Consider the following 9,115-nt stretch of genomic DNA (forward strand, 5'->3'; position numbering starts at 1 on the left):
AAGTCCCCTCGTCAGGACCCGTTTAATATATTGATTACGAGCTGAAATATTTCATTTATGTGAGCAAGGGACTTGGAAAGGTCTCGAAAAGCCGTTTTATTTTTATTCTCTGTGTCGTGTGTTTGTTTACCGTAAGACAACGTAGCACCTCACCAGGCGATGTTTGGGGCAAGCTGAGCAACATTTCACGAATGTCTTCTTTTTGGTCAATAAGTTCGCTGTTCACTATTGCAAGAGTAGGAAGGCATTGAACTGCCCTGTTACCGTGCCGCCAGAAGGTAAACATTGCTGTCAACGCGGGCCTTGTCCGCCGCGGTGGAGCAGTGATTATGGTGCTGGGCTGTTGACCCGAAGGTCGCGGATTCGATCCCGGCCGTGGACGTCTCATTTCGATGGATGCGAAATGCTAGAGGCCCGTGTACTGTGCGATATCAGTGCATGTTAAAGAACACCAGATGGTGGAAATTTCCGGAGCCCTCCACTACGGCGTCGCTTATAATCATATCGGGGTTTTGGGACATAAAACTCCAGATATTGTTATTAACACTGGCCTTACGTTTGCCAAGGCGATGCAGGGAAAGAACTCTGCAAGCGGAGTTTTCTTCCTGCCTTCCCTTACGTATTGTTGGCAATGTGCCCTGTTTTGCTTACATGACGAGCCCCACCTTCTTTCTGTTTTAGATGTGAAGCATCTGATAGCGGAGCTCAATCCGGTTGTGGTGGTGGTGGTGGTGTGCGGCGTGACCACCCTTACTGCGCATGCGCAAACCATCGCGACTTCCCCTCTCCCCCCCTCCCCTCACCACTTCCCCTCTCCCTCCCCCTTTTCTCTCACCCTCTCCCCTTCCTCTCTCTTCTTCCCTGACTGACTGACTGACTGAACTGACTGAACTGCACGACTGACTGAATGACTGGCTGAACTGAACTGAACGACTGACTGAATGACTGACTGACTGGACTGACTGACTGACTGACTGGACTGACTGACTGACTGAACTGACTGACTGAACTGACTACTGAGACTGACTGAATGACTGACTGAACTGACTGACTGACTGACTGAACTGACATAAAAAAACAGACTGATTGAGCCGACACCTTTTTTTTTGCGCTTGTCGGTGTCGGTGTAGTCGGAAAATGCAAAGCATTGACCAAGTACTCAGGATGTTAGGTTCAAAGCTGTTTGTTGATCAAGCTGGCGCGTGCCGACGTATGTTTCTTCGAGTACAAAAGCATCAAACAGGAGGACCAGGGCCATCGGGTGGATCTTCTTGTCGTATTTCTTTAGTGGAGGACACGCTCGCCACTTGTAGCGCCACATGCGGTGGTTGAAGGCCTCGTCATCTGGAAACACCTCGTTGTTTGAGAGCACAATGACGGGCGTCCTGGAAATGGTCTGATCAGCCGAGTACTTGACCGCCACCGAATCTACGTCACCACCAAAAATTTTTTTAACAGTATCAAAAGCAGACGACTCACAGTTTGGCTCGTTCCACACCAGGATGCGGCGGCCCACGGTGTCCTGAAGTGGAAAGCTAGTGTAGCGGTTAAAGTTGCGGATCGTACCGCGGTTAATGTAAAAGGAAAGAACGGGGTCAAAAAAAAAAGTTTTTTCCTGCACTCGGAGGGGACACAATCTCCATACAGTTTTTCTTGGGGACCGCCTTCTCGACCAGGCTATATAGGTTGTTTACAAAGGCCGACACTTCCTCGTGGATGCCATTAAACTGAAAGTTTAATAGTTCCATCATTTCATCAAACGACGCGGGCACATCCATGTAAAAGGTAGGGAGGTCACCGTGTGGGGCATCAAAGAGAGGCTGGGTGTTCTGGTACATTTCAATAAAGTCCAAGGTGGTGTACGAGCACATTTCGTCATTAAACACCTGGATAGCTCGCTGCAGGCGCTTGTCGTCCAGGCAAATGAACCGAAACACCGGGTCTGCCAGCCACTGGGGGGTGCGCACAATGTTTGTCAACGGCGATACGGGGTTTTCGCGTAGCCACTCGTAGATGGATTCTTCCGACGCTCCTTTTGAACGTTTTCGGCACTTTGCACCCGTTCTTGCGCGTACCTCGTCAGTGTCTCCACCGCTCGTCTGACCTCCATGGGCGTCGTCACATGCAACTGAATGCGGAAGTTTCGGGTGCAGTATTCCAAAACTCGCCCGGGCTCGTGTCCAGAACCTTCGAGTTGTCCCAAAACTTCATATCTAACGTCGCGACCCCAATCATTTCCTCCCATTTTAATGTATTCCAATACTCGGGGCTCACTATTGAAATACTTGACGAGATGGTAGAGGTCCCATGCACTGGCGCTTGTAGACCAAATTGACGAGCGATTTGGTCGTCTGACGAAGCCAGCGAAGATAACACATCCGGCATGTGCCGTTGCTCCAGCTGCAGTCGTGTAAGACGTGACGTGTGGGAGTGTAGTTCCTCGTGTGTGGAGTGCGACGGCAGCGATTCCGTACTGGGTGGGCCCTTGCTCGAATCCTCTGATAATGTCGTGACAAACTGTCTCAGCCTCTCCGTCGTCTCGAGCGGGAAACACATCGTGCACAAGCTTTCTTCGTTTTGGAATTGACTGTAGCTGCAGTGCCCAGCGTGGAGGGGGTTGTAAACCTTTTCCATCTCCTCCAGCCCCTGTTCCTGGTTCGGACACGTTTGGATCTGGTACTTCTCCCACGTCTCGATCAGGTTCCGCAAATGCCGCCAGGGTTTCATTAATGTCATAGGTACTGTTCTCGTCGCTCGAACCAATAAACTTTGTAGTTTGTCCCTGGGAATATAGATGGCGTCACCAAAAAATAATTCCAAATGGTAATATAGGGGTACCTCATCTTCTGTTTCTTGATCGTCAAGCTGACGTTTGCGTGATTCTGCCATGGTCTCTATTAAAAAGCAGAAAAATGCAAGACTTCAGAATATAGCATAGCTAACCGAAAAAAAAAGTCTTACCGAAGGCGTTTGAGTGTCCGCTTGAGGTCCTCCTGAGTGGACAGCCTGTTGAAGACTGTGAGTTCTGAGCTGCTGTAGAACTCTTTATATACCCCTCGCGGCGGCCTTGGAAGCCCTTTATAAGTAGTTAAAAAACCGTCTAGAACTAGTTACGATTGCGCGACAACTAGTTAGTTATTCTCCGTCTCCTGCATGGCGCTCAGTGGAATATAAATGAGTTTTTTTTCTTCTACAACAAAGGCGCTTTTTAAACACGTATTTTCCTTGTATGTCGTTGTCGTTGTAGTTCCACTCAAAAAAAGTATATATATATATATATATATATATATATATATATATATATATATATATATATATATATATATATATATATATATATATATTTAAATATCCCTTTTTAGGCTTCGACGACAACGACAACGACATGGCTTTATTTTTTTTGCATGTCGTTGTCGTTGTAGTTCCACTCAGAAAAAGTATATATATATATATTTAAATATCCCTTTTTAGGCTTCGACGACAACGACAACGACATGGCTTTATTTTTTTTGTATGTCGTTGTCGTTGTAGTTCCACTCAGAAAAAGTATATATATATATATATATATATATATTTAAATATCCCTTTTTAGGCCTCGACGACAACGACAACGGCGCAGCATTGTGAAGTAAATAAGAAACAAAACAAAACTTGTGCTTTTTTTGCTTTTATTAAACAGAACGATCTATTGTTAGAAAAATGGCACCGAGCGTAGGGTTCTTGAAGCAACTTCTTTTGATGCATTAATTTGCGCTTGCGCAATCTTCTGCAGCTCTGCCTTGTGTTCGGTAACTTCGGACTCCGTGCGAGCGAGGTTGACTGGACGTCCGTGACGTGTGAGGCTGTTGTAACTTGCTTTGATATTTTCGTTGGAGTGACGCAAATAAGGCCCCACGTTCGATGGCAAAGTAACACTGTCGGCAACTATGGTGTCAACGTCAGAGTGAACGACGAGTTCTGTGTCAATTTGAAAAAAGGCGGCAATGTCTTGAAAGGTTTCAGTACTGCCTGGGTCGCACTTGTTAGACTTGCTTACTGCCAATACCCCAAAACTCAATTTCGGTTGAATAGTTGATTGCGTCATCGTTTTTAAACCTCGGGTGAAGTAAGTATTTTCCATAGGGTCCAAATACTTCACGTGGCGCGTGTGCATATCGTCGGGTCTAAGTCGCATGGTGATGTTGGTATCTGGCTTTTGCTCGTACGATTCGTAGTTTGACATGTTGCTAGTGGTGTAGGATACAACGTCAGCAGGCAGGCCAAGGTGTGTACGAGTTAGCAACCTCGTTGCCCGCGTTATAAGTGGACCCATCTTTAGCCATGCGTCACTTCCAAACTGGTACTCATAGTTGACCATAGGTGTGCCCACGTGACCTTTGAACGGAAACTGGTTTACGAACTTGGTCAAGCGGGGACTTGCCTTGTCAATGTGAATAAAGTCGTAAGCAAAGTTGTGACGTGGTACACCCATGCACGCAGGTATGCTCTTTTCGTCATCGCCATCGTGATCCTCGTTTCCGGGTGTGATCTTTAGACCCCAGTAGCTCTTAGCCAGATCCGAGTGGTCCTTCTCCTGAAATGGTAAATAAGACTGTGGCTTCATCGGGTTGTTTGTCTCGCCTTTCTTCACACGACATATGCCGGTATCCAAGTAGTGGTTCAGTCCGACGGAGCTAAGGCCATAAACTAGCATGTCAGAGTTGACGGGTTGGACAACCGAAGAGCCAGTCTTCCATGGCGTGCGTAAACCATGAGGGGTTACCTTGACAGAGCAGCTAACAGCTCTTGTGTGAGCTGGTAGGTTAAGGTAGGTGCCGTGAGGAATGTAAAGATACGGCCGGTCCACTGGCAAGCGAGACAGGCTAGTCAGAACTCCTGGAAACGTTTTTTCGGTGTCATAAACTAAATTGGTCTTCAGCATTGCGTAGGCCCATGTGGTGAGTATTTTGCTGTCACGGAAGACTGTGACCACTCCGTGGTCGCGAGGTACGCGTAAAATCTGCTGAACGAGCTCTGTCGAATTTTCACCGTCACCTCCAACTCCTGCTCCGCCTGGACGGGTGGGGGCGTCTGAGTGCATCTGCCGCGACATCTGCGCACCTTGGGCATCGCCGGTAGTTGAGTCAGGCTGGTATCGCTTTGCGTCTGCTGTATCTGATTCCCCGTTATGTGCACGTTTCCGTCTATCTCCTGGCATTACATAGAGACTACGGCCCAAGACGTATTGTTCCACAATATTCTTTGTGCCCAGACCAACTGCACCTAATGCGGAGTGCCAGTTACCCGTGCGTCTAAAGTCGTTCAAGAAGAGAGCCGCAGATGCCTGATCAGCAACAAAGACGTCCTCGTGGCTCGTGGCCCGCTCGTAGGCTTCGTCGTGCGATTTGGCTATGCCGTCGTCCTCGTCCACCGGAGCTCCGTTGCGCTGTGGATTCCCGGGACCCAGGTACCGGTGGCCTGGGAACAAAGGCATACTACTCTGGTTAGGAGATATACACATGGTAGCGGTAGCGACATCGACGACAGCTACACTCTTAGCCGCCTCTATTTAATTGACTGACTGAATGACTGACTGAACTGACTGACTGAACTGGACTGACTGACTGACTGACTGACTGACTGACTGACTGACTGACTGACTGAACTGACTGACTGACTGAACTGAACTGACTGACTGACTGACTGACTGACTGACTGACTGACTGACTGACTGACTGACTGACTGACTGACTGACTGACTGACTGATTGACTGACTGAACTGACTGACTGACTGAACTGACTGACTGACTGAACTGACATAAAAAAACAGACTGATTGAGCCGACACCTTTTTTTTGCGCTTGTCGGTGTCGGTGTAGTCGGAAAATGTCGGTGTAGTCCCAGATGGTGTGAGTGAAACAACTTTATTCGGTCCACAATAGACGCGAGTAAACTCAACGTCACCTGGCTAGACCCACTCGGGGACCATCAGGTTAAACCTGACGGCCCTCGCGCGGGCCCTCTGGACGGCCAGGATTTGAGAGGTCTGGTCCTGGGCCTTAATGAGCCTCTTCATTTCCGCTTGGGTGAAAGGGGGACCGGCAGTGGCGCAGCCCCACAGCAAATGCTGTGATTTTTTTCTTCGCGGCGCCTTTAGAGTGACCGCATTGAGAGTCTAGCACTGGAAGGTTAACTGAAGTCACGTGCTGTAAAAAATGACGCTAAAAGCAGTGTGCCGTAGTGCGCGACTCACATCTCGCAGTGTAAAGAGTAAAGTGCGGACCGTCACTTTGATTCATGCACGGTGCAATGAAGGAAGGAGCCGTGCACGATAAGGCTGGTAGCAAATATATTATCAAGCAGAAGCAACCTTTGAACATACACGCATAACAGATACCCCAATACACTTCAAAACGAAAATGTCAATACGCGTGGAATGTCCTAGTGATCGCTCACATTCGTTGACATTAATGCTCACGTCCCGGGTAAAGTCTGCAGCACAGCAGGCCACGGTCGACCGTCAAGCAGATGACGAGACGTAGCGGCGCGGCTAGGTGAGCAGAGGGTGAGTGGTGGGACCACGCGTTCAGGCAGGCAGACCGGAACCAGCAAGCGCAGAAAGAAGCAGGCAGGAACCGGCCAGGTACCGGCAGGACACGGACACCTTGGTCACCAGCGCCCGCAGGAGCGCGACCCGTCAGGAGGCTGCCCAGCGGTTGTCCCGGGTAGCCCTCGCGAACGTGGCCTCTCGAACGTGGTTGCCTCCGTGCCACTACCGCCAGCTCCTTGCTTCTTCTTCCTTTTTTTTTTTCTTCGCCGCCACCACCACGCGCTCCATTTTTGTCCGCAACGTGTCGCATTCCTCGCTGCTGTCCTCGTCTTCTTCACTATTTCACCACACGCAGGAAGTGTGGCCCCCTTGAGATGCACGGACTCACCTTTTATTATTTTCATACTTGGTAGTACACGATGTTTCAACTACTAATCTACGGACCTAGTTGGTCAGGAATCTTAGATTTCAAATTCTTTGGTGTCCTCGCATCCCTCATTATCATCGTCTCAATCAAGCATAGCCTACTGTGGTCTTGTAAGCGTCAGCTATAGGGGTTAAATTTATTACAGCGCCACCGACATAATGTATATCCGCCTTGGGAGCGATTGTCATATAAAGTGGGGCGCGCTAAGCGCGGGGGCGGGTTCGATTGCCTGCCATGGCGGCCGTATTCCATCGGGACGAAATGCAAGAACACCCGCTTACGTTGATTAGTGCACGTTCAAGTACTCCCGGTGTTTAAACCTATTACAGAATCCCCACTGCGGCTTGCCTGATAATGACATGTGGTTTATAACGTAAACCCTTAAATTATTATTTACATAGGCCCGCTTGTCGACAACAGAAATAATACTAAAACAACCACGTACACACGCTTTGTCATTACGCGAAATGTCACATACCGAGTTTTGCCTAAATTAATGTTGTGCATGTTCTATCATCTGATTATTTTAATAATTCGCAAGTAGCCACGTGAATGCGCACGTGGACACTTCGGAATTACAGATGCTCTTGTCGTAGGATAAAAAAAAGCCATCTATAAAGGGAGAAGGTTATGATATTCCTCTAGTTTTGCTTGCTTTGCTCGCTAGGCCATCTTCTGGCGCTGCTGTCGCATGCGGAAAGCTACACCGCAATGTGTACATTCGCGGGGTACAAGTCAAGAAATGGCTTCTCCTGGTCTTTGTATTTTTTTTTCAGTCATATTGCAACATGATAAATCCAAAACACGACTAGACGCTGAAGACGAGTGCGGTTTAAACCACAATGCACTGCGGAGAAAACATTCAACCAGGTTGAATATAAAGGCTTCGAGCTTTCATTTTTGGTAATTCAATTTACATAAACCAACACTACCAGTATCAAGTGTTGTTAATAATAATAATAATAATAATAATAATAATAATAATAATAATAATAATAATAATAATAATAATAATTGTTGAGCTTTAACGTCCCGAAACCACGATCTGGTTATGAGGGACGCCGTCGTGGAGGGCTCCAGAATTATTGACCACCTGAGGCTCTTTAACGTGCGCCTAAACCTAAGGTTTATTTCAGTATATTTAAATATGGTTCGTCGACGCCCTGATTCCGTAGCGCCTGCGTAACTGCTGATGAGCGAATCGAATGCCTTCTCGTAATCTATGAAGGTTATATATAGGGGTTGGTTATATTCCGCGCATTTCTCTATCGCCTGATTGACAATGTCAATGTGGTCTATGGTCGAGTAGCCTGTACGGAATCCTGCTTGATCCTTTGGTTGACTGAATTCTAACGCTCTCCTAATTGTATTAGCTACTATCTTTGTACGTAGCTTGTAGACAACGGACAGTGAGCTGATCGGTCTGCAATTTTTCATGTTCTTGACGTCCCCTTTTTTATGGATTAAGATGATCTTAGTATTCTTCCAAGATTCGGGTACCCTCACCTTTAAGAGACATTTTGTATACAGGGTGGCTAGTTTTATAACACAGTCTGTCCACTCTTTCAACAGATCTGATGTTACATGATCCTCACCAGGGGCGTTGTCTCTTTTTCCCTCCAAGGCATTCTTTATTTTCCATGCCGTCACCGGTGGGATGTCCAATTCCTCTGGGCTGCTACTACTTCTTACATTATCTTCCTGGTTGCCCCGGCTAGTGTAGAGATCTCCGTAAAACTTCTCAGCTATTTAAGCTATCCTACCCTTGTGTTAGTGCCTTTGGCTTCCTTGCCCCTTAGTACATACATCTGGTTTTACAGCGAAAGCTGTTATGAGATCATTTCACCGGCCGTTTTTGGCGCCGTAGTTGTCCGCCGCCGCCGCCGGTGTCCGTAACCAGTATCGCTCGAAATAAGAAAAAAATTCCAGGATGGAACGAGGTTCGAACCTGGGCCCTCTGCGTGGGAGCCCAGTATTCAACCTCTGAGCCATGCCGGTGCTTGAAACTACTGTGCAAAAAGGTCCTATACAGGCTTCATGTCGGGAAGGAACCACATGAGCATATGCAATATAGCGTGGTAGAAGAGTAAGATAAGCACCAAGCGTCGCACAACGCGAATTCTGTAACCAGGCGTCACACAATGCGAATTGCGCAACGA

General features: G+C 47.7%; 1 protein-coding gene and 1 pseudogene across 1 annotated transcript; both read right to left on the reverse strand.

Annotated features, from left to right (window-relative positions):
- Positions 1 to 1,159: 1,159 nt before the first annotated feature.
- Positions 1,160 to 2,881, reverse strand: LOC125758671 (uncharacterized; annotated as a pseudogene).
- Positions 2,882 to 2,957: 76 nt separating this feature from the next.
- On the reverse strand, positions 2,958 to 5,092 carry LOC125758672 (uncharacterized). Its single transcript, XM_049416111.1, has 2 exons — positions 4,284 to 5,092; positions 2,958 to 3,006 (listed from the first exon to the last, which is right to left on the reverse strand). Exons 1-2 carry the CDS (start codon positions 5,090 to 5,092, stop codon positions 2,958 to 2,960), a joined length of 858 nt encoding a protein of 285 aa, XP_049272068.1.
- Between the last annotated feature and the right edge of the window lie 4,023 nt (positions 5,093 to 9,115).

Source organism: Rhipicephalus sanguineus, chromosome 5 (assembly GCF_013339695.2).
Source record: "Rhipicephalus sanguineus isolate Rsan-2018 chromosome 5, BIME_Rsan_1.4, whole genome shotgun sequence".
Lineage (NCBI taxonomy): Eukaryota > Metazoa > Arthropoda > Arachnida > Ixodida > Ixodidae > Rhipicephalus > Rhipicephalus sanguineus.

What these genes read in the sequence shown, in the direction of transcription:
- LOC125758672 (XM_049416111.1), bottom strand. Translation starts at nt 5,092, where the DNA reads ATGTCGCGGCAGATGCACTCAGACGCCCCCACCCGTCCAGGCGGAGCA. An exon ending in CTTATAACGCGGGCAACGAG is followed by an intron (nt 3,007 to 4,283) that starts GTTGCTAACTCG and finishes AGTCTTCAACAG; the next exon opens with GCTGTCCACTCAGGAGGACC.